The sequence below is a fragment of the Melanaphis sacchari genome, unplaced genomic scaffold, assembly GCF_002803265.2.
Source record: "Melanaphis sacchari strain LSU unplaced genomic scaffold, SCAv2.0 Contig141_pilon_pilon, whole genome shotgun sequence".
NCBI lineage: Eukaryota > Metazoa > Arthropoda > Insecta > Hemiptera > Aphididae > Melanaphis > Melanaphis sacchari.
The window spans coordinates 1205320-1223613 of record NW_020270600.1 but is presented as its reverse complement, the minus strand read 5'-3'; the positions used below and the strand labels follow the sequence as shown (position 1 = coordinate 1223613).

The window sequence follows — 18294 nt, the reverse complement described above, 5'->3', positions numbered from 1 at the left end:
CCACTTCCATACTGTGAAATGGCATTTTTCATGATAATTTTTATTCCGTAATTTCGTATCAATATTCAATTGTGTACACTAAAATAATAATAGTATAGGTATTATCTATTTTTGTGTTTTATCATTGTCAGTTGTTATAAGAATAATTTATGGGATTATTTTTATATTATATCTGTTTGCCCAAGTGAATATCTATTTTAGAATAAAAATACTTTCACATTATTTATTATTATCTTATTATTATCAATGCTGATGGCTGAATGGCTGCTATATTGTTTTATTAGATCGTGCCATCGTGATGGTAGTTATCGTTTGATCGTTATAATAAATATACAACCTTGTGGGTTGGATTTCAGTAGGAAATCGACAACACATTTAAGCGGATGTGTAGCCGTGTAGGTAGATATTTTGATGAATATGTAGGGAGGTATTTTGATCTAATTGTTTAATGTTTGAGCAACTTTTGAAGATTACCTAGGTAAAAGTATAAATTATATTTGTATGTCGTATAACATGGCCTGTACACGGGGAGAATAAGAATGTCACAATATTTCCTTTGGATTTTTTTTTCTTTTGTTTATTGACTTCTCATAAATTATTGTTAAAATAAAAATATATGTTTTCAATATTTTTTCTGTACATTTTTTTATTGATAAAAATTGTATATTCATTTAAGTTTCCGCCAAAATCTTTATGAATATAACCTCAAATACTGATCAGAGTTACCACTCATCACATTATAGATAAATATACAAATTCGGTACTGTATGCCATGGTATGCTGTATTGCCGTAATGCCGTATGGCGTATGCGCGTATACTTAGTTGATGTATATACTATAAAGTTAATACTAATTTAACATTTTTTATTATTGTGTATCGTCTGTCAAATTAATAGTTGTTTGTTATGCGCTTAACGTAATTTATTATATTTTTCGAATTTTAATATTTTCCTTGGGTAATATTCAAATGTAGTTAGTCAGGCCTAAACAAGCATACCTTCATTCTATTGATTTATACTGGCGTTTAATAATACCTACAATTAAGTGTACTTTATTATGCGTGTTGTTGATTTATAGAAAAGTGTTGAAGTTAAGTTATTAAAGTTAAAACACTATGGGTAAAAAAGCACCAAAAATGAAGAGTATTACTAAAAGCAAGACGAAGACTCACAAGCAGAAAGTAAAATCTCATAAGAAAAACAAAAACATTTCCAAACCGAAGTATCGGACAAAACAGCGTTCAGAGAGCCAAGACAAATTTAAAAAACCAGAGGCACCTCTTACTGACTATTTGGTTCACAAATCAAATTACATTGCTGTTCGGTTTATATTTGAATGCGGTACAGTTAAACATTTTTTATTTATATATTTGAAGTATGCAGTATTTTATTTATGTTTTATGAATAGGTATTAAACTGGGTCTAAAACATATAACTATATGCTCAGCTGCAGTTTACTTCCAAAAGTTTTATAAACATGTTGATGAAAACACATATGACAATTATGTAAGTACTCATTTTAAATAGGTACCTTAATATTTTTCAATATTGGGTATATCTATATTTTGACTGATTACAATACACATAATAAATTATTATATTAAGTAGTTATAGCTTTATCATTATTCCTTGTTACTTATAATTACATTTGAATTGTTTTATAAGTAAAATTAAATAATATAATATTCATATGGTAAGATTAATACACATTATTAAACCATAGTAATCAATTCTCTATTTATTGAAATATATTTAAGAAGGTGAAGATTTAAATTAAAATCAGTTTCTTACATATATTAAAATTAAAATTTAATTTTTAAATTTTTATCAAGTTAATTACTAATAATTAAAGTATTTTTCCAAAACTCTTGTGCTACATATACATTAGATATACAGTTTCCAGTTAAACTGACAGTTGCATAACTTGTTCTATTAAACATTTTCAATTTTTTTTTTTTTTTTTTTATTGTCAATTCTCGTGTGTGCTACATTAAAAATATTTTTAAAAATATATTTATTTTAACATTGTATGCAAAATTTAAAAAAATAAGTTTTCTATTTGATGTTTAAAAAAATCCAAATTTTAGAAACATTTTGGTCAAAAAACTTTTTACTTAGGTTGAGTCAATAATTTTTGAACAATTTTTATAATTTGCTCATATTCAAATTTACTTCTTGTTCATCAGTGTTACAGCGATTATAGATTATCCAGAAAATCTATTTAAAATAATATAAAATTGTGCAAACTTCAGAATTTCATAGAAAATAAACAGCTGAACATTTTTTATTTTTTTTTTTTTGCCGACATGTGTTAAAAATCGTATCATCAAAATGGCTGTTTTGATTTTATTAAATATCAAATAGAAAATTTTTTAATTTCTTAACTTTACATACTAAATTTTAAAAAAAGTTGAAAAATTAATTTAAATGTAGCGCAGATGACAATTGATAATAATAAAAAAAGAAGTTGTAAATGTTCAATAAAACAAAAGTTATTGCAATTGTCAGTTCACCGTGAAACACCCCTGTATATTATTTCATGTTATTAACAGTTTTAAAAATATTAAAATTCAAATTTTACCGTGCCAACATGAATTAAATCTAAATTATAGTTCTGTATTTGATTTTAATTTGTGTAAGCAATACATAAATAAAGTTTAAATATTAGTCATAAATTGTTTATTTTATATTTCATATTTTTATTTGTATTTTATTGTTTATAAGTTATTATAGTAAATAGAAAATAACTAAATTATGATTTATGATTTTTTAGTTCACTGTTTTTATAAATGCGTAGTAGGCTTTTAATTGTATTATTATGTTTATAATTATTTGATAAAACCCATAGGAAATTTGTTATATCAACTATTAGAGTGTAAATAAATTTAAATCTTCATCGTTTCAATTATTAATTAAGTTTAATTTTTTCAAATTTATTACCTATACATTAATAATATATCAATAGTTTCCAGTGTTTTTTTTTTTTTTTATATATTAAAGTTTTAAAATAATTTGTTTTATATTACTATGAAAAATAGTTGTCTAGGAAACAGATAGTCATAAGTCACAACATATTGAATGACTATGGCTAATACATTTTTTATTTTAAATCAATAATTAATAATCACTAAATATAGAATTGCATTTAACTAATTATGAGACGATTATAATTGATCAGTTTTTAAGTATGTTTATAAACATTATAACATACGTATTTTAACCATATATAAACAAATACAGATATATACAATATATTCATAAATATATATAAAAAAAAAAAAACAATTTCTAGTATAGACAAACATTAATATTTTACTTGTTATTGGCATTTGCATACAATATTTATAAATTTTTAATTTGCATACATTTATTTTTCAAGTATAATAAATATAAATACAGATGGTATGATTAATAGTATGAGTTAAATGTTAATAAACTAAATATATAAAAAAATACAATTAAAATTAATAAACCTATTTCATTATATTAATTATAATAGTTCACACTAAAAATACAAAATAAAAATATGAAGTGTATTGTAATTGTTTTTAAATTTACCATTGAAAATATGATGACATTATTGGTAGGCTTTGCATTTTGTATATGAATGATAGTTTGTATTTATTTTACAGATTTTTTTATATTTATACATAAAAAAAATTAGAAATAAAAAACTTGTATACCTATAATCTGAACTTGTTGTTTAACGGGTTTTTTGGTTTAATGCAGCATAATATACAAAATATTTATAAGAGTAAAACTGTTTGTTTCCATCTGCATTATCACATTTATTGAACTGCGTAAAATTCTTGTTACGACACTATATATGATTTGAGGCACCAAACGTAAGTGTAATTATTATTAATACTGATAACTCTTGGTGGTATTAATAATATTTTCAGCATTCTTTTTTAATGTAATTATGTAAGTATATATCTTGTTAAAACATGGCATCATACAATTGTATTTTGTCTGGTAACAAATTATTTTTTAATCTGGTCATTAATGCATTATTGAATGAAAACATTAAGGATTTAATCTGAAATTTAAAACAAGTGTCTATAACAAAAAAAAAAAATTACTTAATTTTGAACTGCTACAAATGGTTTAGATAAATGTAAATTTTGTTTGTATAGTATGTTACAAATCTCAAAATATCTATTTTATATCTAATGTATTTGTGTGTCTATTAATATGTAATATATGATAAGTAAATGACAAGTAATAGTATACTCCCACTAAAATGATATGATTGTAAAAGCATATGGTTTTTATTAATTATTTCTATTGTCATTTGGTATTTTAATATACTCGTTGCTATGAAATTTATTCATTTTTTAGATCATAATCAAGTATCTTTCATTCCAAAATATAGGGTTCATTTGATTGGCGCAAAAACTTAATTAATTTTGTAATTTTGTATTAAATACTTACCAAGATGAAGTACAACTATTCTTCAATAATAAATAAATACTAAACATAGCAATTATTACAAGTGTGTTTAAGATGAAATTGTGATTAATACTATACATAATAAAAAGTTGTACATACAGTATTAATATTGGTAAAAAATAATATATAAATAAATTTTATTATACTGAGATGTTAAATTGGTGGGCACAATAATATAATTTTGAATATCGTTATGGGTAGAATTTTTTGAATATCTTGTTACTAATTAAAAATTACTTTTAGTATCATGTGTCAGTTATTTTGGTGAGCGTCAGCGTAAAACAATAGATAAAATCTATTAAAACACACCAACTTATACAAACATTTAAATATTGTAATATTGTGATTTCAATATGATATATATGTTTACAGTCTATAGCTAGTGCAACTTTATATTTGGCTAGTAAAGTACATGATGAAACCGCCAGACTTCGGGATTTGATAAATGTGTGTTATCACACATTACATAGAGATGCGGCTCCATTGCGTTTAGCTGAAGATTATTGGAACTTCCGGGACTCCATTGTGCACGCTGAAATGTTAATCATGAGAATATTGCAATTTGACACAACTTTTAATCATCCACACAACGTAATTTCAAACTTATTAAACTACTTGTATTTCATGAGCATAGTTCTTTTTCATAAACACTAGAATAAAGAGATAATTCATTTAGCCACATAGTTTAATGATTAGATGACCATAGATTGTAGTATGGTTACATTTGTTATTTTAATTGGTGTAATATAAGAAGTATTTACCCTTATTTTTAATGATTTTTAGACAATATATGTAATATTTTGAACAATGATTCATATAAATTAATTTATAGTTCGTAAAATTATTCAATTATAAATATTGTTTGTTATGCAAAATTGTAGGTATCAATAATTAAATAATCAAAACTAGACCATACATTACTACATAATTCTCAATCATTGACTAGATATTTTGGACTATTCTATCAATACTCATTCTGGTGAACTGAATATGATATAATATTATGAATTCCGAATAAAAATTGTTACGTTTAGTTATTTACATATTTAAACATTCATAATCTTAATTTAGAAAAGTACATATAATATGGAAGAATGCATAATTTTCACAAGCTTCAAGGCATATTTTTTGTTACCGTTCAAATATTCCATACATTTTTCTAGAAAATCTTTAAAACATAAATAAATTTCATGTAACTGTGATGTAGGCTGTTGTCAGTTTGATTATACTGGATAACTGGTGTTCTTATTTTGGTCTTTTTATGTAATTGATGTATAACAAGTTTATTATTTTTACAGTATTTTTTGCACTACGTTCAAACTCTACGTCCAGTTTTCTATTCCAAACATGGGAAGGATATCATTGTATTTAAAAAAGCATATGATTTCTTACACGTACGTTCTATTTTTTTAAATTATCTAACACTTTTTACTTTTAATAGTTTTGCTATATTATATACTCTCAACTCACTTTTGCTGATCTTATATTAATAAAAAATTTAAAAATATTAATTATTTTTTTTTTTTTTAGGATTTTTATCATAATAGTGATATTCTCCAGTATAAAGCACAGCATATTGCAATTGCTTGTATTGAACTAGCGATCAAAGTTTATGGCATTCCATCTCAAATAATTGATTATGAAATTCAACCATGGTATCAGGTATGTTTTTACTTTTTACTGTTTTGCTGTTATTTAATCGTTCTCATTTCAAAGAATGTTTTTGAATTAGTTAAAATTTTTTTCGTTTTAGCAATTATTTGCCAAAAAACCTTATTATATTGTCTACAAAATATGAGCAAAAATTAAATGTATGAAAGATCATTGGAATTTGAGAACAATTAATTGATGTGTATATTTTAGCTGATTTTTAAAAGGATACCAATCATTTTGAAGTGATATGCCTCTACTGTCTGTTTCAACATAGCAGGGCTATTGATGTTTAGTCATATTTTAATTACTATAGAACATACTGTTGACATATTATACAGGGTCATTTAATTTAAGGACATTTGGTTAATTTTGTGTTTGAAAAAATGTGTTAATATTTAGGACGTCTTAGGATATTGCTTAAAAATGTTTTATTATCCTTGAACGTTCCAAAAGATAAAGTTGTTAAAGTTTGAGAAAAAGTATGGTTTTAAATATATTTAAAAAAATAAAGGTTCACATATTTTATGTCTTACTAAAAATTAATGAAATTAAATTCATGATGTAAAGACATGCTTATATAATATGTGAATCATCTATACTATGTCAATAATTTAATGTTTTAGTATTTATAAACTATGTTTATGATTTTACATTTTTTCAAGGCATTGGTTGAAGATTTGGACAAGGTAACACTTTGGAATATTATGGCTGCAATCATGGACACATACGATCTCAAGTTAACTGACTAAAAGCAATACTATTCCTTTTAATTTGTGTTTGTATTTTGTTTAAATTTTATTAATAATAATTCTTATAAAAGAAAAAATAAATAATAATTATAAAAAAAAATCCGATATAACATTTTTTTTTTGTATCCCACCATTTTTTTTCCTATATTACTGTATAACCGTGTACAAACATTAGAAAAATTTAATAAACTTAATTATTTATCAATCATATGTGTATTAAATTTCTTTATTTTATTTTAAATATATATAAAAAAAAAAAAAAATGCTTGAATCATTCTTAAATCTTCGAATATACATTAAATCTATTATTTGAGGGAAGGGAGAACAGGCTTAATTGTACAAGTCATCATCACCATCATCTTGGAATGTGGCTTGATCACCGCCAGTTGTTGCACTATTGGCAGCTGGTGTGCCTGTCGTTGTCGGGAACCTGAAATTGGTGCCAAAACCACGTGACTGTTGTAAAGTTTGAGAAAACATCTCGTATTTGCGTATGTCGTTGTCAGTTACAGAACGACGGGCATATAACATAGCTTCTTCGAAGTGAGCTTTTGTAATTTCTGGGACAGGATCATCCTCAGCAACATCAGTCTAAACATTAATTTAAATTATATATCACACTGAATACATTTATAAATTAATTTTAAATATTTCAATACCTCCATTCCTTGGTTTGTCGCTGCTTCACGCTCACGTCTTATTTCTGCTTCAATACTTTGCCTAATCGCAAGTTTGCAGGCACGCTGACATACTTCAGTTAAGTCAGCACCAGAATAACCATGAGTAACTTTTGCAATGTAATTGAGGTCGACATCCTAATATAAAATATGGTATTTATTAGATAATTGTAATAAATAAATAATATGATAAATTACTTTGGCAACAGGAGATTTTCTCAAATTAGCCTTGAAAATGGCTTCGCGTGATTTTTCATCAGGTAAAGGAATGTAGATCAATTGATCTAAACGTCCTGGACGAAGAATAGCAGGATCAATGATATCTAGAACAAACATCAACATTTAGTCATATTTTTGTGCTGTGATTATAAAAAAGCCTAAAGCTTACCAGGTCTGTTAGTAGCACCAATTATGAATACATTCTTTTTAGCGCCCATACCATCCATTTCAGTTAAAATCTGGTTGATTACTCGATCTGCTGCACCACCAGCATCGCCAACATTTCCTCCTCTAGATTTAGCAATGGAGTCTAACTCATCGAAAAAGAGTACACATGGAGCAGCAGCTCTTGCCTGAACAAGTTAATTGTTAAGGGTCGATAAAGAAAAAAAGGTTATTACATATCAATGTACTTACCTTATCAAAGATATCACGGACATTAGCTTCAGATTCACCAAACCACATAGTTAACAGTTCAGGACCCTTAACGGATATAAAGTTAGCTTGACATTCATTAGCAATGGCTTTTGCTAATAAAGTTTTACCACAACCCGGAGGTCCGTAAAATAGAACACCTCTGGATGGTTGCATACCAAATTTCAAAAACTTGTCTGGGTGTTCGACTGGATACTATACAAATAGAACAATACAATAAAATTAATATACTATTATTTAAAACTTATATTATAACATACTTGAACAAGTTCTTGTAATTCACGCTTCACATTAGACAAACCTCCAATATCTTCCCATGTAATATTTGGAACTTCAACTATTGTTTCTCTTAAAGCACTTGGGCTACTCTTACCCATGGCATACTAAATAAATAATACAAGTGTAAATTTTGACTTCAGAAAAATGTAATGGAAGTAAGTTAAATTTACCCTAAAGTTTTCCATGGTGACAGCTAATGAATTCAATACTTCAGCATCAATTTGATCATCTTCTAAATCTATCAAGTCCATTTTTTCACGGATTTGTTGCAGGGCAGCTTCAGAACACAATGAGGCAAGATCAGCACCAACATGACCATGAGTTTCAGCAGCAATCTGTTGGTAACATTAAATTATATTGTGTTAAGTTAATAAAAATATGTTTTCATAATTTAAATTTTATTCAATTATTTTTACTTGTTCTAAATCAACTTCCTCAGCAAGTTTCATGTTCTTAGTATGTATACGCAAGACCTCTAAACGACCAGTAGCATCTGGAATGCCGATATCAATTTCTCTATCAAAGCGTCCAAAACGCCTAAGAGCTGAATCTATAGAATTTGGACGGTTAGTTGCAGCCATTACAATGACATGAGATGAAGATTTTAGCCCATCCATGAGTGTTAACAATTGAGATACAATACGACGTTCTACTTCTCCGTGAGTCTAAATAATTCATAGGTATATTTATTTAATTGATGATTTATTAACTTAAAATATTTTAATCAAATTACCTTTTCACGTTTGGGTGCAATAGCATCTAATTCATCAATGAAAATAATGGAAGGAGAATTTCTGTCAGCCTCTTCAAAAGCTTTTCTTAAGTTACTTTCAGATTCTCCAGCGAGTTTACTCATAATTTCAGGACCATTGATTAAGAAAAAGAATGCCCCTGTTTCATTTGCAACAGCACGGGCAATGAGTGTTTTTCCAGTACCAGGAGGTCCATATAACAAAATTCCTCTAGGTGGCTTTACACCAATAGCCTTGAATAAACTTGGATGTCTGAGTGGGAGTTCAACCATTTCTTTTATTTGTGCCAATTGTTTGCGGCAACCTCCAATATCATCGTAACCAACTGTGTTTGATGCTTCTTCTTCTTCCTAAAGTATTTAATTGAATTATAAGATTTATGGCAAGGTAACTAAGGTAAAAAAAATTTAAATTACTTCTCTTTTGATTGGATCCCCTTCACAATGAATAACTGTGTCATAAGCAACAATACAATATGGTGATGGATCAGTTTCAACGACTTTGAATTCTACAGCTCTCATGCCTCCACGGACAATGAAATTATCATCTTTATGTATAGGTCTATATGCTTCTAAGAAGTATGGTTTAAGAAAAACTTCAAACAAATTTCTAAAAAAAAATTTGAATTGTTAATAGAGATAAATAGATATGTACAGGTTTTGTAAATTTTACCCAGTTAATCCTTCTACAGTATCATCAATTGGAAGCACATGAATACGTTTACCATACTTAACATCAGGGCATTGTTGTATTTGAACAATATCTGATATTCTGACACGTAAATTGTTACGCACAACTCTATTCATGCGTACTTTTTCATCTGGGCAAGTTTCATCAGATAATACAATACAAACTGATTCTTTACGGCGTTTGCCTTTTAGTAACACAGTATCTCCACGAAAGAGTTGTAATTCATCCATTTTAGCCTGAAATATAAAACAAAATAAATAATAATTAAAAATCACCATATTTAATTTTTAGATACATTTATTTAAAATCAATACTAGTAACTTGATTTTAATAAGAAGTTTTGTTAACATTTCTTTTACAACTAATAATAGTTTATTTGTAGATACCTGAGATAATGCAATGACTGAGTTATCATCATTGATTGCTTCTTCCACAATGAGCCTATTTGGACGATCTTTTTGCTTCAAAATTGCAGTGGCTAATTCCTCGCTAAAAATAAGTATAATAAATTCAATTATTATTAATTATGTAAAAAAAAGTATACTTGAATTAATGTTGATTGGGGTTAACCCTAATATCATCAAATACATTTAGGGACTCAACATTTTTTCAGAAAGAAGTAAAAAATGTACAATTGAAATATTTATTATTTTAAGTCTATATTTTAATAAATTTGAAAAATGACAACAAATATTAATAAAAATCATAATGGTTTTTATAATTTTAAAATTATTTATTATTTATTTACAATCTATACACATCATAAGTGTTTATAATAAATATAAATGTTTCAAAAGATTAATGTAGTAATTAGGTATATTTTAAAATGATTTTAAACAAAAAAGTAGGCATTTAGTTAAAGGAATCTAAAGTTTTAACTTTGTTGAAAGTACTTATCAACATTAATTAATTATTTTAATGCTAAAATTATCTTAAATTGATAAGACATGCATTAAATGGATATAAATAATATCTTAATAGATGAAGAAATTACCAATATAATGTTTATGATTAATTAAATAGAAATAAAATACTCAATTATTTATATTTTTAAGTAATATTGTTAAAAATAAATTCATGAATATTTAAGATTAGTTAACAAAAAGATAGGTATAGCCACTAGCATGACATGGCAAAAATACTAAGTTGTATATTTTTAGCACAAGAACAAAAAACTAATTCCAAATCAACCTCATTCAGATATGTAATTACCCACTCCTTTGTTTAGGTATATTAATGTACTGTATAAGATTTATCCTAGACTTGGAATTAAGAATATGATTTAGGTTTTAATACTATTTTTTTCGAGATGGACATATAAAATAATTTATTTGGATCATGTATGTGCATGTATGTGGAAGTGGTTAGACGACAAAGTGCATATCATCACCATCGTGGAAATTGTATTTCCGTATACAGTGTAAGCGATTTTCGGATTGTTCCTGGTGTAATATGGCCATAATTTCATCAAGACTATTAGTCCTCATAATCGCTACAAGTATTGACAATACAGATATGCTAAGTCACAAAAAAAATATCGACACAAAGAGGTGCGGATTAGAGACGAATTCGGAATGAGGATTTTATCGAAGGAGGGCGGTTTTTTTTTTGTTACTTACCCTTTCGCTGGTTCAGACATTATTGCTGGTCGATTATAGAACGAGCGACGAGGTTTCGATTTAAACTTTAGAAAACTGTCTACGCCGAAATTAATGGGCAAACTGGACACAGAGATCGACGATTTCGGTGACTATTCCACGTACAGTGGTCCGTTCGAATAACGTAAGACGAATGATGAGTTCCGTATATTTATATACGTGTATTAGGTGATTCTGACGAATAATAAAAACGGAACACGGCGACACAAAGTCACAAAAGCAGACAACAATACTCGTTATGAATTACTCGAATGTGAGTGTGTGTGTGTGTCGATATGAGACACTGTGCCGTTGGTACGTTTGTGTGTGTGTGTATGTCTGTAAATGTGTAATTCAGTGGTTCGTTGCGGCAGTGGTGGCGGTAGGGACCGGGAAATCAAAAAAAGCACAATCATGCCGTGGCCTAAGATGGCGGCCGAAAAACGGTCGTACCAACCGCGGTCGGCCGGGTCTCTGTATGGAGTAATTACTAATTGCAATACAAGTCGACCATCAAATTTCAATATTTCAATAAATTAATTTATTTATAGTTAATACCATTTGCTCGTCTGACGGCGTTTCTCCCGTTAGTTCGTTAGTCAATTAGCAGTTAAGTTCAGCATGTCCATTAGGTTATGACACAGCCGAACACGTAATGTCGAACACAAACGACGACACTGTACTCGTGCCGCCCGCTGATAATGCGAATCAAAATGTTTACGTTTAGATAACGACGTCTGGTCTAAATATGTGATAATATGTTGATTGTAGATTATAGTATTGTTCTTATATATCTCAAAAACTTATAGTCGGATTGTCGATTCTAGTTTCTTTTGTCTAACGTAAATATTATTCGTAGATCTTGAACGACGGACGACGTATTTCATTGTTATTGTTGTTTGTTTCGCACTATTTTTTCTATTTTCTTTACGATAAGTATTTTAAGTATCTAAATCATTATTGAAACATAAACCATATACGTATTTTATTTGATACCATTGACCAGTCGCCGTATAATTTATATTATAATAACGAATGTCACGATAAAATATCATTAAAGTCACGCACATCTACTTGTCGTCAATCACCGTAAGCTTCTCGGACCGCTACGTCGGACATATTCGTTCACGATGGCAGGATTAAAAGCTAAACGCACAAGCGGTGCGATATATTGTTGTCAATGACACTATTTGCCTTTTTGTGCGCAAATATGAATGATAACGATGCAAAGGCGTGGTGTTGCACCATTAGAGTCCTAATCATCACTAATACTGTCATTACTCTAATTTGTGTATAGTTCATCACTAGCCATTTTGTGTACAAATATTTACTATGGCAGGCGCCATAATACTTCAATATTACATTGTACATGTATTATAAGTAAATTAACATACACATTTTAAAGAACGCGATAATAAAAAGTGATATATTGAAAATTTAATAAAATATTAATAATAAAACTATAGTTTCTTGTAGGCAAGATCTATGATTAAAATAATGTGGGAGTTTTAGAGAAATTTGGATGAAATAGTTAGCATGATATAATGCGCTAGGTATTTATTATTAGATAAATTACAATTATATAAAATTAAAAAATATTTATGAATAATGTTAAACACTACTTATCAATTTGATAGTATTGTATTAATTTATTTAAAGGTTATCAACATTTTTCAAAATTCTTTAATCAATTATTTCAGTTAAATATTAAATTATTCATGCAAATATTTATGAAAATTGAATGACCACTTAGGTAGTTATTTAAAATGTTTAAAATTACATGGTGAATTATTTCTTTCTTCATTTAAAAAGTTAAAATAATAAATACTTTTTTATCCGATTTAAATATTTTTAGTTGTTACTCAAGGTAACATCAAAATTATGATAATTAAATGTGTTATTTCTATCTATAAGTTCTGTAAATAATATTCATGGTAAAATACCAACAGTTAAAAATATTAATTTAAAACCAAAATGTATCAAAACATTTAAGACTGTACAAAATAATAAATACATAAATTATAGTAATATAATTTAATATGTTATATTTATGTAACATAGTATATTTGAACAGATGTAGATTTATCTTTTTTACGGCTATATGCACCAAAAATTTGCTGTCCCTATAATAGGTGAACAACTGAACAAGTTACCACAACTGTATACCATATACGATATAGAAAAATATAAAATAAATACACACATTATTAATTATTTTTCGTAAATATAAAGTAATTAATTTTTAATTTTTTTTTTTTTTAAGTTTGATATTTTTTAATAAAACACTATCAAATTTGCCGTCTTAGGCAGCTGCCTACAGTGCCTAATGAGAAATCTGCCCCTGTATTTTAATTGGTGCAGTCCAATTTTATTTACTGGAGTATGGTCAAATATCATCTACTATTCATCTTTAATATTAAAAATATGTTGTTGATAGCTAATGTGTGAAATAAAACTCAGTATTGACCCAGGGTGTTACTTAGTGATGCTTTATTTAAATTGTAATTACTTCTCAGATTTTGCTCATTATTATTTTTTTCAGTTAGATTAAAGAATGTATATAGTTTTTTGTATAATAAGCTTAAATGATAATATAGTTTGGTTTGACATGAAGATTTTATGGGGGAAGCCGCTTTTATCAAGCACACTCTTGGATAATAGTTATAGGGTAAGGTTATGGGAAAAGGTTGTTACACCTATTTTTTTTAGTCTTGGAAGCAGTGGCGTATCCAAAGGGGAGTTAGGGATTACAACCCTCTCCACCACAAAATTTTTTTCGACCATTTTATATATTTTATAAGTCACACTACACATTACACATGCATTACTTATACTATATTATACTAAGACAATTATCAAACAAAAGTGTTTTGTTTACAAATTTTAAATATTTATTATTTTATTTTATATTTTTAGAAATGTATAAAGTAATCTATACTTCATATCTCATAGTGACCTTGATATCGAAATTATATTATTTGTAAATCATTGCACATTTATTATCAAGTATGGCCAGTATGGGCACATATCATATCGATGACAGAATTTATCTTTTGGTAGGAAAATCATAAAAAAGTCTTGACTGTTTCACTAAATAAATTAAGAAATTACCTCATACCATATTAATTTAATAATCTTGTCGTATGTCGCTTGTGTACATTATATATATATTGTATATTCGGGTAGAAGTAATGCTGAAGCAATATCCATCTGGTTCACAATTTAAACCAGGAAATAAAAAATTATTTAGATCTTTTGCTAGGATGTTTGAGTGACCAAAGTCTGAGTTGTGTTATGTGTGTAGAGTATGATAGTGGTTTCTAGTATTATTACAAGTTCTTATATGTCTTGTCTTTTCTTGACTACTTTTCCCAAAACCATATTAATTTCTACTAACTTTCACCTATCTTTTTCAAAAATGTATTATCCTTATCCACAATACATACTTATAGATCATACTTCTCTTAATAATTATATTATCTTTATTTTATTTATTTAGTTGTGCTTGATTGTTGCATATTAAAAGTAATAGTGTCAAGGAGATGCTTAAAGATAAAACATTTGCTTATAATCTATTTTACATTAGGTTACTATAATTTTTGAATATTTATTTCTTATATTAAAAAATAGTTATCATTTAAAATTTTGAGAGCTGATCTAAAGCTCAGCATGGAAACATAACTATTCTTTAGTAGCAAATAGTATTAGAAAAAAACAAATATACATTTTTCATATCTTTCATATTTTAATTAAAATTTTTTAGAATTGTGTTGAAAATTAGAATACTGGTACCTATTATTACTAACTACTTAAACAAATAAAGTACCTATAGTATACATAATTTTAAATGATCTTTCTATTGTTATAATATTAATTTTATAATACTTAGGTATATATTGTAATTTATGTTTATTATAAAATCAATGGTTATACTCAAAATTATAAAATAGAAACTAAAAGTTAGAACTAAATAGTATGAAATATTGTATTTTTAATTGATCATAGTGTATATTTTATGTGTGATGTTATTACTACAAGCATAATAAGTGTATATTGTGTTTGTTTTTATAGATTTTTAAATTAACTATTAATAACATATAAATTAATATATTTTTTTTTTTTTGTTTCATGATCTCCGTGGTCACCACAATTTGATTTTAAATAGCGTAAGTTATTAGTTTTATTATGAAATTAAAAATAATAGATTAATATTAATTGAGAAAAATTAAATGAAAATGTGTTGTTTTGAAATTGGTTTTTATGCTCTGTGAGCACTTCATATTAAAATTATTGTGTTTTGATCAGATTCATTAATTTTAATTATTATACTTTTTTACAGTTTGATGAGCTTAGCTTTTGCTGGATCTATTGGTATGACATTAGTCATATTAGCATGTGCGTTGCCAGATTTAAAGTAAGTCATTAGGTTATTATTTATTACTTTTCTATGTTAAGTAACTTAATTTTTCTTAAAAATATACCTTATTTATTTGTTCTAGTTCTTGGTGGCCATTCATAGTAGTGATATTTTATTTGTTGGCACCATTACCGACTATGTTGATGAAACGGTTCAATGATTACTCAGGATCCGGCAATGCCAATATGGATTTAGCTGTATTTATTACAATGGGTATAGTAGTGTCTTCATTTGCATTACCTATAATAATGGCCAGAGTTAATGCTGTAAGTTTTAATTAATTTGAAACGTTTATGTTACTTTCAAAATAAATTTTTTTCTCTAACTCAATTATACTGTTTTTAGATTGCATGGACAGCCTGTAATTTTACATTGTGTGGAAACATAGTTGTGTATTTAACGTTTATAGGATTTTTCTTAACCTTATACCAAGAAGACACTGATTATAGTTTATGGTAATTTATTAAATAATTTTCATATGTTCAAATGCTTATTCCTTAATTTAAATTAATATATTTTATTAAATAATAAATAGTCAGTATCCTGCAAACAGGTATACCTTTTTAGTTTATGTATGATTTTATTTCTTTTTTTTACCCTTATAAATATAAAAATATTATTTTATGCCTAGATAAAATACAACTTGCTAGATGGAACAAAGGATTTATTATTACTCTATAGTATATTATAGAAACAGCTTTTATTTTAATTTTAAACTAAATTCACTTAAGTTTAAAGTACTTTTAAACCAAACTATTCATTATTATGATTATTTAAATTTAAGATTGTACTGAGATAAGTAATATATTTTTAATGACACATTGGTTTAACATCATATAATTAAATTAATTTTTACGTGGACCTATTTAAAATTAAGAATAAATTATGTTTTTTTTTTTTATATTATACTTTGGTTTTTAAATTGTAAAAGACGATGAAGACAATAGACATCATAATCTTAACATATAGTACTCAGTACTCAATAATATAATTATTATTGATACAATTACCACCAATGATATTACATTTTAATTGGACATTTGTTTTTAAGAGTTCATCGTTTATTTTATTGTCTATGGATTTGAATTACAAATTTGTGAACAGTAAACATTGTATATATTTTTAATCATAAGATATTATTTTTAGTTTAACTATTTTCTTCTAGTTTTGAGTTACTGATATAAATTTTATTTATGATTTTGTAGTTAGTTTCTTTTATACTATAATATAATATTGTAAAATATTTTAAACATTTGTTATTATTATGAAATATTTAATTTTTTTTAATGGTTTATAGCATAAATATTGTGGTGATATAATGTCTTAAGTTTAAGTCTATTGTGACTTGTGATTTTCTGAGTTAGTGATTTTCAACAGTATGGGGACCACGTTGAAGGACGTTGACATAACCTGAAGTTAATCAAATTTAGTTAGGTATTGTGTTTAAACTGTACATTTGTAATTACTTAAATTATTTGAAAAATAAAACTAAATTAATGCGTTAGCGAATAGTTGTAAGTAGATGATTTTTTTGATGAAGCTATTATTGCCATTTTATTAGCATCATTCATTCGCATTATTAATAAAGACAAATTCTTAAATTTTAAATTCATTTTTACCCAATTACAAGTATGTATGCTAAAGTTAACTAGTTCTCTCTATATAAAGGCTAATTATTACCAAACCAAGTCTATGTTTATTAATGTTATAATAATCTTTATACTTGTATGTTAATATTATTAAACAGATAACAATTAATGAATAACCACAAAGTAATATAGATAATTTATCGCCCAATTTTAATAAAAGTTAAGATTGTTTCCAATTCTGGTGTCAAGCAGATTCATAATTGTAAAGTACCATACAATCAGTGATTAAACAATATTTGTGTATTATTAAGGCACTAAAATTCACCAACATAAAATAAACCTACTAACATACTTGAAACTTTAGGCACTGATGAAATTATTATATAGATATTGCTAAAATTAATTATATATGATGTTGTTTAAGAAAAAAAATTTTGTACATTCAAGGCCGCCCGCAGAAATTTTTCTCAGGGGGGAGGGGCAGCGAAAAATAATAAACTTACTATAATTTCTGTTTTTTATATCACATCGTAAAAAAATTATTTATTTATTTTAATATTGCATGTGTCACCTTATCAGTTATCATTCCTCCTTATCGCCCTCCAAGACGCTATATAAAATGCAATAAAAATTAGGTAATATCTTGTAAAAATTATTAACAATACCTGATAACTAATTAATTGCTTACAAATAATAAAACTAATGCAAACTTTTATAAATTAAAAAAATAATTAATTTAGCTTTTT

The 18294-nt window shown here is 26.4% G+C and overlaps 3 protein-coding genes across 6 annotated transcripts; 2 read left to right on the top strand and 1 right to left on the bottom strand.

Moving 5' to 3' along the window:
- The first annotated feature begins 818 nt into the window (after nucleotides 1-818).
- On the top strand, nucleotides 819-7059 carry LOC112591743 (cyclin-Q). Of its 2 annotated transcripts, none has more exons than XM_025335659.1 (6): nucleotides 819-1340; nucleotides 1408-1505; nucleotides 4824-5042; nucleotides 5750-5845; nucleotides 5982-6113; nucleotides 6767-7059. In XM_025335659.1, the coding sequence occupies exons 1-6, from the start codon at nucleotides 1115-1117 to the stop codon at nucleotides 6851-6853; spliced, it is 858 nt and encodes a 285-aa protein (XP_025191444.1). In that variant the 5' UTR covers nucleotides 819-1114; the 3' UTR covers nucleotides 6854-7059. The 2 variants fall into 2 exon arrangements, with proteins under 2 accessions (XP_025191444.1, XP_025191445.1); XM_025335660.1 differs by lacking the exon at nucleotides 6767-7059 and adding an exon at nucleotides 6205-6649.
- Nucleotides 7060-7063: 4 nt separating this feature from the next.
- Nucleotides 7064-11883, bottom strand: LOC112591742 (transitional endoplasmic reticulum ATPase TER94). The gene is made up of 13 exons (XM_025335658.1): nucleotides 11525-11883; nucleotides 10292-10394; nucleotides 9888-10141; nucleotides 9632-9824; nucleotides 9197-9565; nucleotides 8880-9128; nucleotides 8634-8798; nucleotides 8445-8567; nucleotides 8167-8379; nucleotides 7919-8102; nucleotides 7729-7853; nucleotides 7513-7668; nucleotides 7064-7444 (listed from the first exon to the last, which is right to left on the bottom strand). The coding sequence occupies exons 1-13, from the start codon at nucleotides 11542-11544 to the stop codon at nucleotides 7184-7186; spliced, it is 2415 nt and encodes an 804-aa protein (XP_025191443.1). The 5' UTR covers nucleotides 11545-11883; the 3' UTR covers nucleotides 7064-7183.
- Nucleotides 11884-12525: 642 nt separating this feature from the next.
- On the top strand, nucleotides 12526-16762 carry LOC112591697 (leptin receptor gene-related protein). 3 transcript variants are annotated; one of them, XM_025335595.1, is made up of 5 exons: nucleotides 12526-12689; nucleotides 15882-15956; nucleotides 16042-16225; nucleotides 16305-16414; nucleotides 16591-16762. In XM_025335595.1, coding segments are annotated over exons 1-5 (387 nt in total). In that variant the 5' UTR covers nucleotides 12526-12672; the 3' UTR covers nucleotides 16592-16762. The 3 variants fall into 3 exon arrangements, with proteins under 3 accessions (XP_025191380.1, XP_025191379.1, XP_025191381.1); XM_025335594.1 differs by lacking the exon at nucleotides 16591-16762 and having other exon boundaries at nucleotides 16305-16530; XM_025335596.1 differs by lacking the exons at nucleotides 12526-12689; nucleotides 16591-16762 and adding an exon at nucleotides 15690-15708 and having other exon boundaries at nucleotides 16305-16530.
- The last annotated feature ends 1532 nt before the right edge of the window (nucleotides 16763-18294 follow it).